Source organism: Diadema antillarum, unplaced genomic scaffold (assembly GCF_040938485.1).
Source record: "Diadema antillarum isolate AM-2024a unplaced genomic scaffold, OU_Dant_1.0 scf00000095, whole genome shotgun sequence".
In the NCBI taxonomy this organism is placed as follows: Eukaryota; Metazoa; Echinodermata; class Echinoidea; order Diadematoida; family Diadematidae; genus Diadema; species Diadema antillarum.
The window spans coordinates 2,418,528-2,436,949 of NW_027270984.1; the positions used below are offsets into that span (position 1 = coordinate 2,418,528).

General features: G+C 35.2%; 1 protein-coding gene across 1 annotated transcript; it reads right to left on the minus strand.

The window, feature by feature from the left end:
* Positions 1 to 4,919: 4,919 nt before the first annotated feature.
* On the minus strand, positions 4,920 to 18,136 carry LOC139718514 (lactadherin-like). Its single transcript, XM_071629987.1, has 8 exons — positions 18,133 to 18,136; positions 16,980 to 17,165; positions 15,329 to 15,433; positions 14,686 to 15,015; positions 13,573 to 13,907; positions 9,363 to 9,519; positions 8,096 to 8,313; positions 4,920 to 5,063 (listed from the first exon to the last, which is right to left on the minus strand). Exons 1-8 carry the CDS (start codon positions 18,134 to 18,136, stop codon positions 4,920 to 4,922), a joined length of 1,479 nt encoding a protein of 492 aa, XP_071486088.1.
* Positions 18,137 to 18,422: the final 286 nt, after the last annotated feature.

Consider the following 18,422-nt stretch of genomic DNA (forward strand, 5'->3'; position numbering starts at 1 on the left):
CAACTGAGGAACGTCCTTAAGGACTTGATGGAAATAAAGAATGAGGGGCTGCTAAAAAGCGAACTTGTATCGTGCTGTCCCCTTACTTACCGTACATTACTACAATACATTTTAATAGAAAGCTTACAAAACTGCAATACATGTACCGAACAAATAAATCAACGCAAGTATAATGAGTATACACTTATCATTATATCGATGGTAACATGAGGCATACGTATGCACACACACACACACACACACACACACACACGCACACACACATTGTGCACACTCATACACGCGCGCACCTTCACATTGGCGCTAGAGAAAGCAAGAACGCACAAAACAAAGTCACCTGGATATGTGTCAACCAATAAAGTACAGAGAAGAATGAGGGGGCGGAAGAGAACAAGGGAAGAGGCGGGGGTGGGGGGGGGGGGGAGAGAAGGAGATGGGGTAGAAAGAACGAAGGCCGATCAGAATATTCTCGATGCACGGCGAAGAAAAAGAAAACAACGTCAACAACAGCAATTCCAGTTCAGGTAAACTAATCATGGGTAAATATCATAAACTACTAAAATATTTCGTTATAATCAAAAAAAAAAAAAAAAAACGATTTCAAACTAATATAATATTTTATATTTTTCGTGGGAATTCCATAATTTGTGTGCTTCATCGTGCTCATCAGCTCATCTCCCTTATTATCTGTCTATCTCCCCCCCCCCCACCCCCTCTACTCCCCGGTTTCTCATTCCCTCCCCCCCCCCCCCCCCCTCTCTCTCTCTCTCTATATATATATATATATATATATATATATCGTTTTTTTTTCTTCTGAGGCTCACCCAATGTTTTTATTACACGAAATCCTATCTATATTTTTCACACTTTTATTTCGTCTACATATTGCAACTTTGTGGCTGAAACAGCATGTTCTCAAATAGCAAGCAGAATTAATCTATCACTACTGTAAAATGTGCATCACTATTTACTGCATATTAATTAATACACAGAAATTTGTCATAACAGTACCACGACATCGTGTGTAAGAATATTGTGCTTACTATGCATGACATTCCCGTCAGAAATTTCAAAGCTAGATGAGAACTATTTTTTGTAAATTCATACGGAGTGTGCCACACAATAATAGCGATTCTGCAGTCTACACCTACACGCTAAATGTACTTAAGATCAAAGACGCATGTTATTTCACCCTAAACTGCTTGTACTAGGTGTTTCAAAAAACACTTCCCACTTTTGATTCTTAATAATTCATAAACTATATATTAGATAACACTGTCATTGATATGAGTAATAGCTGAATAGTGTACAATTTGGTTGAAGGTGGTTTGAATATGAAAACATAAATCAGTTTCATGAAATCCATGATTAATTTCACAGTTAGGTTTCAGATTTTGCTCTATTTTCAACCCTCTGTACAAAATTTCACTTTGCACAGGGGTCAATGGGTGGGTATGGGAGTGTGTGCTTAACACCCTGACAATGGTCCTAAACAATGGTTAGGGTTTGAATGCTTCATTATTTATTCATGAGAAATTCCACTATCACAACTAGTCTTTATTCAGCCTCTGGCAGTATCTGTGTAAAGTCAAACGCCTGCCGATACTGTCGTTGGGTCTCGACAGTGCTCTCCCTACATCTGACAAACGAAATTACAATGAATACCTTCCGTTCTATCGTAAACATGGTGACAGGAAGCAAAGACAATCAATAAGAGTATACATTTGTGTAAACGGAGCCTTGAATAAATCTACTGTGAAACATATCGCCCCAATGATAAATGCTGCTGAACTCTTTACCAAAAATGATTTCTTTTTATCAAAAAGCGAAAAATTTGTCAGAATATTTAATTACTAGTAGACAGTTGTATTAGAATGAAGAACTTTAGATCATTTATGCTTATTCATATTCCAAATTTAGTGATATGTGAAGCAAAAATTTAAAATGATTGCCAGCTGGAATGGAATGTGGTGTTTGCAAGCACATGGAAACGTGTGCTTCCGTTTTCCATGTGCATGCAGTTTACCCTTTACCGTGCTTGAATCCAGACTGGCAGTGCCCAGGGCAATCCACATGAATTATTGATTAAGCATTCATGTGCCTGGGAGCACGAGACTGACGCCTAGTCAACAGGTGGTTCAGGCATGTCCATTGTTCAGGGCCATTGTCAGCACACACTCACATACACATCACTGGTTCCTGTGCAAAGTTTAATTTTTTACAGAGGATTAGAATTTGACCAAAATCTGTAACCTTACTTCAAAATCAATCTTAGATTTAATGAAACTGATTTAAGCTTTCACATTCAAATTACCTTCAACCAAATTGTACACTATTCAGCTATTATTTATATCAATTACAATTTTATCAGATGAATAGTTTTTGAGCTATTAATGATCAAAAGTGGAAAATGTTTTTTGAAACACCTAGTATTACACGATAGTCAGCACAGTACCAATTCTGTAGCTCAAGCAACATGTTGTCAAGTAGCAGGTGCAAGTAACATTAGCTTGTACAGTCGCATCACACATTCACTGCACCCTAAATAATAGATACTTTTCACATTAGCACGGTGTTTATAGCGTCTTTCACAACATTATAATTACTTTTCACGACATGTCTGACAGAAAGTTCAAACCCAGAGATGTCATTAAATTCACCGACAGTGTTTCACAGACAGCGATGCTGCAATCTCCATCCACGCAGAATAGTTTACGTTCAAAAGTCTCCTGCGATACGAGAGATGCATGCGATACCACCTATTTTTCTTTTAATTACAAGGAATTTCGAACAATTTTTACATGATTGTATATCTACTTAAAAAGTTTGTTGCTCAGATATCATCTTGTTAAGTTGCAATTGTAATTTTCATCTCCTATTCTATCTGTTTTTATTACACAATAATTCTTTACAACAAAAAAATTTACAATTTTCTTTTTGCTCAAACAGCATATTGTGAAATAGAGATCACAAGTTGACGTAAAGCCTGTAAGATCTGCATCACTCATTCACTACACGCTGAATAATAGATAATACATTGTAATTAAAGTACCACGCTAGAGTCCTTAACAGCTTTATGATTACTACTTATACATATAATGCCTGACAGAAAATTCGATAACAGAAGTCATAACATTCTCTGACAGTGTTTTACAGACAGCAATTCTGCAACATATATACGCGCAGAATAGTTCACATTCAATAGCTTTATGATGCATGCAATACTACCTATAACTTGTTTTTATTACAAGGAATATGACACGATTTTTTGTCATGATTGTATTACTGTAAGTTTGTTGATCACATATCATGGTGTTAATTACCACGTGTAATTTACATCTATGCTATCTCCATCACTCATTCACTATATACATGTAATGACTGCATACTTATTTACAGACACGGAACTGTCATTTAAATACGACGCAAACATAATGATACATTATTCATTATGTCCACTTTTTACGGCATGCGTGACAAAAAGTTCAAACCAGAGTAAAATGTGTTTTACCATCTTAGATTTTTTTTTCACGAATTAACATTCTGTAACCTTCATATCCCCAGAAAAATAAAGATTTCGCCATTCTAAAACGCACGTGATACCGATTAAACTTGTTTTGACAACACGACATTCAATTCATTGTTTTATATAATCTTATAACAGTAACTCATGACGAATTTAGTCAGTGTCATCAGTGTGATCAGTAGGAAACAAGAGTCCTGGAGGATTTTTTTTTTCGTTAGAAACTACTACTTTACAGTGATATAGGCAAACATATAGTCCTTTTAATACAGATATATTATAAGCACACATTTCACGCCCGGCCATTCAAGAATCGTAATCATTTCATATTGCAATTAATGCTTTATTGTATTGATAAGACCTCGATCATTTTTTTTTCTTTTTTGCCTACCACAACGTTTTTGGCCACAATTTATTCTGTACACTCTGGTTTAGCCAGAAAAATCTGGGAATCGTTATTTTGCTCCACCGTATATCGTGGCATGTTACGTCACTCACATTTAGATATTATGAGTACTTTCGAAGAAACACGATATCTGATCTAGTAGTACTCTGTCCTTTGTCCAACACATATTTGAAAAAAGTGCATCAGAAAAAGACAGAGAGTGGTTGCACTAGAGGATAAATGGTCAATAACGATAAGAAAGTAAGACAAGTAGTAGCTCCACGGCAATAGTTGGCAAGAGCGAATCTCTTACTATAGTGCTATGATTAAGGTTTTCAACCAGTCAATAACTGTTTTTTTACCGTGCGGGAGACGGGAGGGGAGTTAAGTGAAAATCTACAAAATAAACGATGAGCTATGAGCTCAATACAACTCGTAAACTTTGTTGTATTGTGTTTTTGTTTCGTTTTAATTAAATTCATGTATTTTGCACTGTTCTGAATGGGCAGGGGGTATGAGAAATAAAAGCTTTTCTAACCTAAGTATAAAGATTACTAGTAAGTGCACTAAAAAATATTTATTTCAATGATATAAAGTGATATCATGATGACACAGAAATTGATATGATGGCAATAACTGCTGGAGACAGACATGAAATTACTTTCATGTATAATGTTACACAAATTCAAAAATTCATAGACATGGAAAGAATGATCTGATAATTCAAAACAGCAAAAAAAAAAATGCAATTTCATAATCAACGATCATTATTGGGGGAGAAAACATAATTATTCCAAGTCTATACTCATCTAAACTCATCAAAAATACTCGTCAAACTAATACTTATCTATACTCAACTTTAAGGAAAAAAAAATCCATATCCATGGAATCCTAGGTTTTCAGATTGAGATATCAACACATTACGAGTATGGACATAAACAAAGGAGATGATACAAATAAATAAAATTAAATTAGATAATCCACGAGATGGATGATTATACAAAGAAGCCCTCAAATATCATGGCCTAGAACTTCGACTCTCATCGATGCATAGTTCCTGAACGTGATTGGATGGAACCTGACGTAACGCGCCCTCACCGGCTTAGGTAGTAATGAAGTCACGTGGGAGTCTGTGTCATAATTAGCTGGGTACACCTGATATGATATCACACACAAAGAAAAACAAACTTGAGCTAAACAGTCAGACCACAACTTACACTAGAGATAATGGGGCGAAAACCTGGGGTTTGCATGCATTACCCAAGGACACATGAGACTTCTCTGCCCACTTTTGTTTTATTAAACGTATAACATTGTTTTTCAAAAACGGTGAGATCTGTACAATCTGGTTTGAGCGATATTCATGAGGTTCATCACTTCATTCTTTATACTGATTTTTGTACCGGTATAATTGTAGTTGGTCAAGATAAACATATCCGTTCTGGGTATAACTTCATGCCAATGAATTCGGGAACCTACAGTTTTACAAGCGTTATAGCTTTTATGTAGGCCCCATATATACATATATATATATATATATATATATATATGTATGAGATTAAAACCTAAAATGGCATTAAAACGCTTTATCCTGGCGAGGAAATTAAGCGCATGTTTTAGAAACAAGACACCAAACAGGTTAGTCATCGCATTCTTCATCAGCGACCAGGATATATGTATATATATATATATATATATATATATATATATATTGTATTTACTTGTGACATCCAGATGATATGACCATATGTGACCCTGCACCTCAAAACAAACAAAAAGTCGCCAGACATGAATTTTTAGTTAAGACCATATTCTGAAAGAGCAGACTTTAAGCTTTAAAATGATGTATAACTCAAATCAAATGGATTCTCCTAACCTATCTAAATACTGGAAAGAAAGCACAAACTCAGGAAAAGTGTGAACTGAGAAAAGAGGCCCTGCTATTCAAGCGCTTAATCTTTACCAAACCGTGCTGGCTGTGCGATGAATGGGACAAAAAAACAGGAAGTAAACCATCAGAGTAACAACAATGAAGGGATTATCACATTAAACTGAAATTAAGCATGCCTCATCAACATGTTCTGTCCATAATTAACGCCAACTTTCAAAGCAGTAGCACTATCCTTTTAAAAGTTATTAAAGTTGAAAGTGAAGAGTATGAACAAGGTTTTTCAGAAATGAAAAGGGGATTCTAAAGACACACCTAATCACACTATTCTACCAAAAATGTTCGAGATAAACTGCTAAAAAAACACTTTCCTGCCCGTTTTATGATACCAAATTTTAGCATAATGTAAAAGAAGACCCGCTCTTTCAGAAAATGTGAAAAAGTCAAGTTCGGCTAGGTTAAACCATTTCACTTATTTTCAGTCCTCACGCAAAATCAGTGTGTGCGACTTTATGTTCGTTTTGAGGTGCACGGTCACATTATACAATTGTGTTAAGTTTTTTCTTTCTTCTTTCTTCTTCAGTTTAAAGATCTGGTTGTATGTATTTAGTATTCTTGTTTTACTGTCAATCGCTTTGTAATATCATTTCAGTTCAATTTAATTTCATTATGGAGAAAATGTAAATATGATAAAAAAAAGTAAACTTGAATTGAACTTTGCATTATACTTGGTAAGATTAGATACTGCTTTTTGAAATTGTTGTGTGGTTTGACAGCTAATATCGTATTATCGTTTATCCTCTTTCCAGTATTTCTTTATCTCATTATTATTTTTCTTTTTGCATAAGCATGATTTTCGGTGTAAAGAAAAAAAAAAGGCACATGCACTAGTTATTGTGCAAGTCGGAAACGTATAGCTCTACCTTGGGTCCACGGGATAGCGGGTCGGTTGCAAAAACCCAACTGGTATCATCCAGGGAGGTGGAGATGTGCATGGACGTTGCCCATTGTCCAGTATTTGATCTGCCTTGAGTAACAACGCCTGTAACCATGAACTCTTCCCCCAGGTCGATCTAAAGTAATAGTTGTGTGTGTGTGTGTGTGTGTGTGTGCAAAAACACAAACAAAGCAATGCACAACAAATAACATTGTTAATTACATTGTGTTTTGAGATGAGATTGTTAAGCGCATAGGGAAAATTCATTTGTTATATGTGCTATAAAAATTTCATTACAATTATTATTATTACAACTCAGGCAAATACAATTGCGACAGGAATTTGAAATTGACTGAAAATAAATGTTAGGTCTTGATTATTCATCACTAAACCGTTTCTGCATTATATCAAAGGGATTATCCACCTTTTCCAATTTCATTTAGTAGGCCCTGTATAATATTGTTAATAATTTCATGTCAGTTGACATTGGTTTCTTTGACTTTGTGTACGTATTTTTTGAGGGTCCCATACCCTACAAGCTTTGCTTTTTAAGTGGGACCCTCCATTTCCATTATAATCTTTGTATTAGGTATATACCTTAGAAACGAAATTCTGTTGTTACTCGTGACCACTTGTACGTTTTCTTTGAAATTGTTATAAATTTGTTCTGTAAATGTATTGTATATATTTTTTCTGTTTATTCAATGGAAATGGAAATAGAATTGAATTGAATTGAATTGAATTGATATTCTGCTATAGAGATGAGAGAAGGACGAGAGAGGGCGCTATAATATGAATGTAAGCATGACCCAAGTCCTTCATTCTTACATTCATGTAAGATTTAACTCATTTACTTCAGGCACTTAAGGGGGTAATTAGGATTTATCATTTATACACAAGATGAGTCCATGCATAAGCTACAATTTCCCACGTCAAGCTGAATTTGGCCAAAAATTGGACTTGGGTCGTTCTTATATTCAGGTCTTCAAATGTCAACATTGTGTAGTGGACCGAAAAAAAAAATCTTGGATGGGTTTCCAGATTTTTTTTTCCTTTTTTTTTTTTGCAGATGATCAAAAATCATCTTACAGATTCTTTGAATATTCATATGCAATGAAATTATAACCTGAGATTGACATCTTTTTATCCATGTGTGAATGCCCACTATGTATAACATGAGTATTTGTATGTGTTTGCGTTTGTATGCGTGCTTAGAATATTTTGTTGTTTGATATTCTTGATCTTATTACCTATTGAATGAAATGTGATAGTTGTAAATACGAAATGCTAGGCACGTTCAAAGAAAACCCGCTATCATTTTTTTTTTGTCTCGTGAAAGAATAGGGAGTGGTCAGTTCTTACTTTCAGCCATCTGTCGTGATCATCATCATGTGGTGTCCATGCAGCTGCCGAGGTAATTCCCGAAACATGTTTTATGTTCAGCCTGCCATACTGCGGCAGGGTAGTGTCGCTGAACGACGACGAAGACGAAATGCTGGCATCAGGAATCCGACCATCTTCGACCCCGAGAGGGACGCCTCGATCGAGTGGACAGAGCTCGCTCTCGTGATTAATGGCGGCTAGAATAAATAATCATTAACCAGTGTACTGTTAGCTCATGTGAATTGTCAATTCACCTTTCTCCTTTTCTCAGGTGGTCGGCATTGTGCTTCACATTATATCTATAATTTCTTTACAGATAGCGAATGGCCTCGTATCAAAACGAATTTAGGGTTTCAGTCTTTATTACCTGTGATATAGATTGGGGTAATATAATTGATGTAAGATTCATGCATATTGTTATCTATATTCAAATCGATATTTCTTTTGATTATTGCCGAAAGGAAATTTGATTTTAAAACTATGTTGAAAAGAAAAGAAAAATAAACCAATCAATCAATGTCATTTGTTGGTAAAACATGGGAACCGGTATGAATAAAATAAAAAAAAAGAAAATGAAGCAAACAAACACAACACAGACACCATCTCACAAAGACTCATAAGCAAACACCAATACACTGTGAAAAAAAGTGAAAAATAAGATTTTAAGTTTAATCCAGAGTAAGCACATGAAATGCTGCAAAAAATCGAAATAAGCTATACAATATATTTCAAATATCTGTCCCCAATCAAAGCAAATAGTTTAGAAAATATGGAATTAGTGTACTTGTGTGTGAAAGTGAGTAATATTGTATCTTACTGTTTACCTTCATTTTCACTATTAACAAGTCTTCACCCTACAGGAAAAGTGAACCACTTCTCGCAAACTTTTTTAAAGGATATTCCCATTACAATCATACCAACAAATAGCATGTGTAATACATTCGGACATGCCTTCTCCGGTCAATCAGTATAAAACGATTTACTTTTTTTCAATTTACACGCAGTTTGACAGACTACAGGAAGTTGCCAGACTGCCCAGCTGGAGGAAGTGGTTCTGTTAAAATCGATATACACACACTTTGGACACACACACACACACACACACACACACGCATTTTATACACACATTATGCGTGTTTACATTGTTGCCCTGTTCGCGGTGTCAACATAGCGTGATACAAAGTTGGGACCGTGCATATACTAATATGCGTGTGTGTTTACATGTCTAAAAATCAAGCATATCTACCGATATCATCTTGCAAAGGTCCATAGCCAATCAGCTCCAGTCGGAGACTCACATGAACGTAGTAAGTATTTTGGTAGAGTCGAATGTATTGTGCTGTCAAAGCTCTCCTGAAGTAGTGCCTTACTTGACTCGTCATATCATAATTAGCCGGAAATATCTTGGACGGCAAGAAAGTTATGGAAAACATTATAGTAAAGCAAACAAATAACAATTTATAAACAATTATTATAAAAAAGTATCTGTTAACTGCAAACAATGAGACGAAGTCGAAATAACTAGCTGTTAACAAGAACGTAAATTTTGAATAATAAATATATTAGAAAAATTACCATTATATCAAACTGTAATAAATTCGAATGTGCGATAGGTGCACAGTTTTCCGACAAGTTTTGTTTTAAAGCTATTCCCTTATCTTCCTTACGTGCATGAAGCCTTGACATGGCTCTTGACAATGTTGACAGATAGAAACTGTTTGAAAGCGATGATATTCATTTGTCTTTTAATTAATTTAGAGAATCCTTTAATCATCATCTGCGTGATGTAATTCCCCCCCCCCGAAAAAAAGCAGATGAGATTAGATTAGATTAGATTAGAGACAACTAGGTTACCGTGGGACTCAAAATCAATCTTCGTTCAATCATTATAGGAAAAAACGGTTGTATTAAAATGAAATTGGAAAATGAGCACAAAAAGGAGCAATTTGAAAATAAATACTCTTGATAATAGTGAAAATACTTTTACACAGATTTTAAGTACTAAAGGCAAAACAGAAATTACATACAGCAATTACTGACCTATTGGTTTGATATGAAAAATACTTGACAAGTTTAAAACATGCCTGAATGTGTCCGGCAAAAATTTAGATGTTGTTGAAATAATGCTAACTGATGAAATAATTCATGAACCATTCATATAATGCACATTTTTTAAATTCTTATTTCTCAAAACAGGTTTACATAAATAATCCATAAACATATCCAATATATACATATATATATATATATATATATATATGAATGAATATTCGAATATGTGAAATATGAGAAATCAACATAGAATTGTAGAAGCATTGCTTGTAGGGTGTAGATTACCAGATGCTGATAAGAGATGAATTCTTACTTGAAATTTTACAGTTGAAAGGAACGACGATTAATGGAGAAGGGAAATGCAGACGTCGAAGAAATTAAAAAAGAAAAGAAAAGAAAGGAATGTCCGCAACCCAAAACTTCTAGAGAGTGGCGTGATAAAAAAGGTTAAAGCTATGCTCAAAATACCCCTGCCACAACGAATCATTTTACTGATTTCCTAAGTCAGTGTTTCCCCAAATCTTTTTTTTTTTCTACTGATAGATCTGAGATTGTTAATACTGTATCTTCTTTCAAGGATGAAGAACGTTATGGTTATGATGAGATAGACAATTTTATTTCCAAAGGTGTAATATCCTCAGTTGCTGCTCCACTTGTCCATATATTCAAGTGTTGCTAATGGCGTGTTTCCTAATAAAATGAGAACGCCTGTAGTGATTCCTGTATTGAAGAAGGGCGATAAATTTGAAATCAGTAATTATCGTCTAATTCCATTATCCTTGCTGTCCAAAGTTTTAGAAAAAAATCATTAATTATAAGAGAATTATTACTTAATTTGAAGCTACACATTTTTTTCACTAATTTTCAGTTTGGTTCTTGTGAGAATGCTGTTTTAAATTCCGTTGATGAAGTGGCTTATTCATGCAGTAGATGAATACTATTACTTGACTAATATTTTCTTGGACCTCTCACCAAGGTCTTCGATAAAATTAATTATGATGATATTCTACAAATTACTGCATCAAGGAATACTTGAGAAGGCCTTATAGGGATGCAGGATTTATTTAGCTTTAAGGAAGAGAGTCTGTTACAATGAGAAATAATTCATCATTAGTCAGAGAAGTTAAATGCGGCTTTCCAAAGAGAAGTCTTTTAGGGGGGTTATCTACTCCTAATATCAATGATTTTTGTCAGGTACCTGAAGTAAGATCCTCTATACATTTTAATTTTTTTCCCATAGTGATCTTCATGTTCTTGTTCAAAAAGTTGACATTGCATTACAAAAATGTACCAAATTGGGTCAAAGCTAATAAGTTATCGCCCAATTTTTAGAAAACTAGATATGATTTTGCTAATACTGTTGACACGTTAATACAGATGATAGTTTTGGATGATTCTAATTTAGAAAGAGTATCACATTTCAAATTCCTTTTAGTAATTCTATATGAAAAACTATTCTTGGAAATCACATAATTGATCATTATAGTTGCAACACAAGCTGCCATAACATTGGCGTTATAAATTGACAACAATCCCTCAAAAATCATTACTTATGTTATTCTCGTCATTATTATTGCCTTACCTTACCGGAGTCTATAGCTTGGATGGAGTGTCCCTCTTGTAAAATAAAGCTCACCACGTCATTTGCTATTTCCCATACTGTTTTGTACAAATATATTGCTTCCTTCTTATGCGCTGTCATGAATTAGTGATTTGTTTTCATTCATTTTAGGGAAATGTATGTACATGTATGACAAAGCAACTCTTCACTTCCGTCTATCATCGACTATATAATGTTCCTAAAAGATCAATCATTCCATGAATACCCAACTGGACGTTCTAATGAATATCATTTACCCTTTTTACGAACGATTTGATAAGCTTAAAATGCACTTATCTATTCCAGACCAAATTCAGGTATTCCTTGAATCATGATCCAATATTCATTTTAAAGGAGACAACAATCTTCTGTATTGCAATCCTATGAATCTACAGAATTGAATGGTTATTAGTCTGTTGGCAAATATTATTTTATTACCCTGTAGAGGAAGGTGTGTTACCACAATTTACTAACACACCTATTTGGCCATAGGATTCGACACTCCAAGTTTTGTTTTGTTTTTTCCGAAATTATTTCTGTTATCGTTTTCCTTTTCACGCGTCACTTGAATTTTTCGACACACTTTAGACGAAGATCGCTGTCTTTGTTTAACGCTCTTGTCTATCCTGTTATTTTACTGTTGTATTAGTCTTGTCTCGATAAATTGTCTAGTCTCATTATTTTTTTTCCTCTAGTGGCTTTATTGTTGTCCCAGTCTCGTTTCATTCTCATTCGCGTGTGTGTATGCGCGTGTCTGTTTGTTACAGACTCTGTCTTTTCATTGGGCTTCCAGACATTTTTTTTTTTTCGGTGGGGGTCTGTGATTCAACTATCTATCTTATGTTGGTGGTGTGTTTTTTCGGAGGGGCCAAACATCCCACAAGCTTTCTCTTTTCAGTGGGTCCCTGTAGTTGTTTTGTTTTTCACTTTGTGTATGGTTTGCTTTGCTTTGATAACTTCAATTTTCATGACAATGTAGAACTTTTAAAATCTTCCACAATCATAGTATACTCTTTTCATTTCACATAGTTTTTCTTACCTTATTCTCTAATTCCAAAGAAAGTAACTTGTATGTTCTTGTCAAAAAAACAACAACCTTAAATTGAATTGAAATTGAAAAAAGAAATATACTGAGATTGTCTAGTAGTTGTCATTTGATCACCAACTAGAAGCAATGACTGACGAAAAAAAAATCCTACAGCTCTTTCGTCAAACCATGTTAATTGCTTGATGTTTTCTTAGTGTAATGATAGTGTAGTGATTATAATAATAACCATTTAGCTTTGCCAAAAAAAAAAAAAAAATGTGTTTCAGTGGGAAAGTGTCAAGGAAACTTGTCTAATTTTGTATAGTTCCTGTTCGGCATTTCAAAAATTCCAACACACAATAGAGACTGTCAAGGAATTAAACTACTTAGTGGAAAAAAATAACATTTTCGCGCAAAATCAACCCATGATACCATGATAATCACTGCCAAAAGCCCTTTCTGAAGAATGTGGGATCCTGTGGTACGTAAAAAAGAAAAATTGTGTCAGAACTTCATCATCCCTCTTCATGTCCTTTGTATCGGTAGTACAAATAAGGAAAAGAGATTTATACCAAAACAGAAAATTAAATAAATTTGTTCATGCTCGTGTACTTTGTGATATTTCGCTTTACACATTGAGTCTCTGGTTATATTTTCTTTCATTTGTTTGTTTGTTTCTTTGTTTGTTTGTTTGTTTAGGGGTTTTTTGTGTGTGTGTTTCATATTGAAACTTTTTTTTCAGCATAAAAGCGCTGGTCTTAGAGACATCAAACTTACCTTAACGCTGCGAAAAGCCGTGAAAGGATCCGTATATTCAGTCCAAACCTCGTTATCTAAGCTGGAGGACAGTTTGTATGACGTGACATACTGGTCAGATGAGGCCCTTCCCTGTGTGATGATACCAGACACCAGAAAGTTTGATCCGAACTGAACCTGCAAAAACGGATTTAGGACGCTGGTAGTCAATGAGGCACTCCACGCGTGAGGTCCGTTGAGACGAGCGTGTTGGGTGCAAAGGCCATCCCTGTGGCAGGATGAAGCGGTGATGCTGGAGTCTGGAATGGCGCCATTTTCGAGACCAAGAGGACTACCAGGAGACATACTGGGACTCTCTGAGGGAAAATATGACACGGGCAAATAAGATGTGAAAATTCTTACCGTTAATTCAGTTCTCAAAAAAAAAAAAAATATATATATATACATAATGTGTATATATATATATATATATATATATATATATACATGTGTGTATAATATGCAAAGTGACTATACATGAATGGAAATACTACTATATGCATATAAACGCATATATACATGATATATGGGCCATGGCGCGAGAAAAGGGACCTGAGGGCTTTAAATACCGAAAATGAGTTTTCACCTCCACATTGTAGAAGGAAGTCTGACTTATTTAGATATGCAAACCTTTTTTTCTGAAATTCCAATCCTAAATAACCCCTTTACGACATTCAAAAAAGCATGTTTTGTCCAAATCCTGTCAAATTTGTATGCGTCTATGCATGTGCACGCATTTAGCTAGTTGATTTTTTTTTTTTATTTGCGCGTATTGCTTTGTCAAACTTTCGCGCCGTTTCTGGCTCAGGGCCTTTTTCTCGCGTCACGGCCCATATATAATTATTACAATGTTTATATATGGAGAGAGAGAGAGAAAAAAAAGATTTCATATGCAATTGGTATGTGTGCGTGTGTGGATATATGATTTCATAGGATATACGGTCCGCCACAAATTCATACAACTGCATGGACACCATGGAAGCCCAAATATTACAGCTGCATACGGGCTATCCAGCCATATCTGCAGATGGAAAATGAGAACAGACAAACAAACACGCAAACATAACCGTCATACGTAAATATGAAACATCTCACCTGAACAACACACAATGCCGATGGTAGCGTCTACACCATCATCTGTCTCTTCGTCCATCCAACAGTCAGTGATATTTGCGGCATTTGTTGGGCAACTGACCACACCCACTTTGGCGTACACATCCTGTGATGATTCGCCGTAAAAGTTTCCATTAACTGTTCCGTAAACTCCCTGGAATCCGAGGTACTGGCAGACCAGACGAGATACAAGTGCCGTCCACCCACGTTGGTGTATAAGTCTAAATTTGTCTGGGGTGTAACGAGGTGCAAGGACGATTCTCCCTTCATTCCTGTTTCCTCCAAGGATCCTCACAGTTTCGATGAAAGTAGCTGAGAGGAGTGATCAGAAGTCCCACAAAAGAATATCTCAAATGAAATATACATAGATACGAAAACTAAAGAAAGAAATCCTCGACCATATTATGTAGGTTACAATTTAAAACTAGTATATGATTACAACAAAACTAACGGAGTATGAAATAAATGCGACATCCCTTTCTGTCACACCTTTTATAATAAAAAAAAAATCAGAATCAAAATATCAATACAACGGAATCTACCACATGAGGTTATCTTCTGCATAAAGTTATTTAACAAGAAGATAACTAACTAAATTTACCAAAAAAGAAATTCTGTTTCCCACCTTTTTCACATCGTTTGCCTTGCCAACCATCGAGACACGTGCAGTTGAAACCGTCGTCCGTCTCAGTACACTGGGACTGATGAAGACACGGGTCAGACAGACAGGCTGTTTTCACAAGAGTGTATAAAAGATAAATGTGTAAACATGGACAGTATATATTATTCCTCTGATTATTTTTACAAAGGCAACTTCATTTTAAAATTTCTTTACTTGATTGTCTTGCAGTTGACTTGATTTTTTTTATTTGCTTTTATTGTTCCAACTCCCAAGCACAAATATTTTGATGATACAATATACAGATATAAAACAACATAACAATACAATCCATAGAACATCAGACAAGATATTTTTGTCTTGATTTGGTTCTATAGCTGCATTTTCTCTCTCCAAGTAAAATAACAAATCAAAACAAAGTGATATAGAGTATGCAAAACAGGGAACGTATAACATTTTAATCAACATAACAATAATCAATTTCATAACAACAACAATCTGTAATAACATTACAAAGCAGCAGGTTAAGACATTCTATATTTATATGTGAACAAAGAAGAAATCAATACATGGGATCGTCATCAAAAGCAGACCTTGACGTGGATGAGGCCCTACCTTATAAATACGAATATGATACAACACCAATTAACCTACACATAAAACTCTTAATCTTAACTTTGCATACCAAACACGTTTTCCTCAAGAAAAACACAGAAAAAAACAACCACAAAAACAGCGAGTTGGTGCTTTAAAAAGAATTAAAAAAAACTGAACACCACTGACTACAATAAGATGAAAGTATTTGGTAAAAAAAAAGACTTAAAGTCGTAATCATTGAAGAGAAAAGACAATTTCACAAACATGAAATGTGAGCAACCTATACAAGCACAGCTTGAATTGCATAGGTACCTATGCAGATGCATCATTTACGTTGTATGTCAGTACAACGGTACATTAGTCTTTTAAGTGAAATTATGTTATTCTAATATAAACTCTTCCTCCTCAACAACTTCAGCAACAGCTGTGCGATGAGTTGTGAGGAAACAAATAATTTGACTTCACATCAATCACATCATCTTGAGCTGTTGGATAAATACCAAAGAGTACAGAGAGACAGCTTGTATAATAATATGGTATCGTACCAAGCCGCACATTGGAACAGTGATCGACACTTAGCACATCATAGTCACTGATAGTATGTAAAAATCCTACTTCAGATTAAAGGACTGGTACATTTTCGGTTGAGATAATTACAGCTTCAGGTTTTTCTAAGTTTTTGATGATATTTTTTTTTAGACAATGAAAAACCTGTGGTGAAATATTTAAGAGCATAATAAAATCCTCAGAGGACATGAAGGAATTCAAGGTTTATTTGTTGAAAATTTGTTTCGAAATGGCTAAGATAACAAAGCAAACAAAACGATTCTAATGAAAAAAACGAGACCCACCGTCTATTAGGAACGCTTTGTTTTACACTGTTTGGGGATGTCTCAACCATTCCAAAACCAATTTCCATCAAATACATTTTGAATTCCTTTAACAATCGCATGGTCTCTAACATTTCATAATGTGGTCTCCAGGTATGTAGTAAAAAGTTAAGGGCTGACATCTCACCTTAACCAAAACTACATGTATGTCACCCCTTTAAGGACTATACCTGGTCTCGTGCAGATGTATCCAGTCGGGTTTTCGGGAAGTTTCATTCCTGGTGGCAGCTGCTGTAAAGTGTAAGCGTGCGACTTCACGGGTTTAGGTATGTACTGAATAACGGCGCCATTATCCGACAGCACAGAAGGGCATGGGGCTTTGGTGAGGTGGGGGCACACTGCCGGATTGTATTGTACTGAAAAAAGAAGATTAAATAGAGCAAACATTGTCACTAATTTCAAATAATCACTCCACCACTTTCAATTGAAAACAAAAATGTAACACATGTCACCCTATTAAATATTCGAAAAACAATGTGGAAACTGGTTCATGATGCATACTACCTGAAGAGAAAAGGTGACATTGATTCAAACATGTCCTTAATGTCTGCAAATCTAAATGGGATCAAATCATTCAATCCTCATAATGAAACTGATTAACGGTGGAGTGAAGCACATTGGCCCGAATTCCCAAACACCGCATAAATTTAGATCACTGGATTCTTGAATCCATGGACGTAGTAGCCAGTTGTAGAGGTAATTTAAAGAAACTGCTTCGAAGTGTAAATTAGACAAGATTAAAGGAAGAAGCCTTTCAAATGTGACCTGAATTATCAGCAAGGAATTTCTAAGAATCATTATTCACTTTGAAATGTTGCTTTAGCATATTGCTTTAGCTTAAATGCGGTACATTGCTTGAGAGTTACACTGCACATTACCCCGGACCAAAAACGGGGGGGGGGGGGTGGTCTTTAGTAATACGATTGTAAGATGGAAAATAGGATATTATCCATTAATTCATTTCGAGATACAGCCCACTCCAAATCATGTTTACAATTCCCACAGTTTTATAGTTCTTATATCCTTTCATCAACAATGTCATTAAACTCCCAGGCAAACTCCCCATGTAAAAGCCAGCCATCACAATATACCCCTTCATCCTCAATGAACTTTATACTTAATCCTTTCTTTTGTTCCCCAAGTAATTCAGACTCCTGTATTTACAGTTCCCACAGTCAGTCCTTTGTCCAGTTCTGCTACATGTAACCAAACTAATTCTTACATCAAACACTCATCTCTCATTATGTAACCCTCACATGGTTAGAGGGGTCATTCTGGACTCTCTTGGGGACAAGTCCTCAAGTCGATACTCCCTGACCATACCCATGACCATTGTCATGGGAAGCTATATGGCTACCAAACGAAATAAAGGGAGCCTGCATGCACATACATTTGTTGTTATTCTACGCTGGATACATTATACATATTACCAATAAATGTGCACTTGTCTAAACATGAAAGGGACAAAACACAGGATGTACAACATCAGAGCAACAAAAATGATTGAAGGCATAATCAGATTAACGTAAAAAATGAGCATGTTCTATTGGCACATTCTGTCCATGATTAATGCCAACTTTGAAAGTAGTAGCGTTATCCTTTCAAAAGTTATA

Bases quoted from the DNA above. Each gene is read 5' to 3' on its own strand.
- LOC139718514 (XM_071629987.1), bottom strand. The intron at 15,434-16,979 runs GTATAGTCCTTA...TTGTGAAAACAG, and splicing joins ATACATCTGCACGAGACCAG to CCTGTCTGTCTGACCCGTGT. The intron at 5,064-8,095 runs GTAAGAACTGAC...ATATCATATCAG, and splicing joins ATCACGACAGATGGCTGAAA to GTGTACCCAGCTAATTATGA.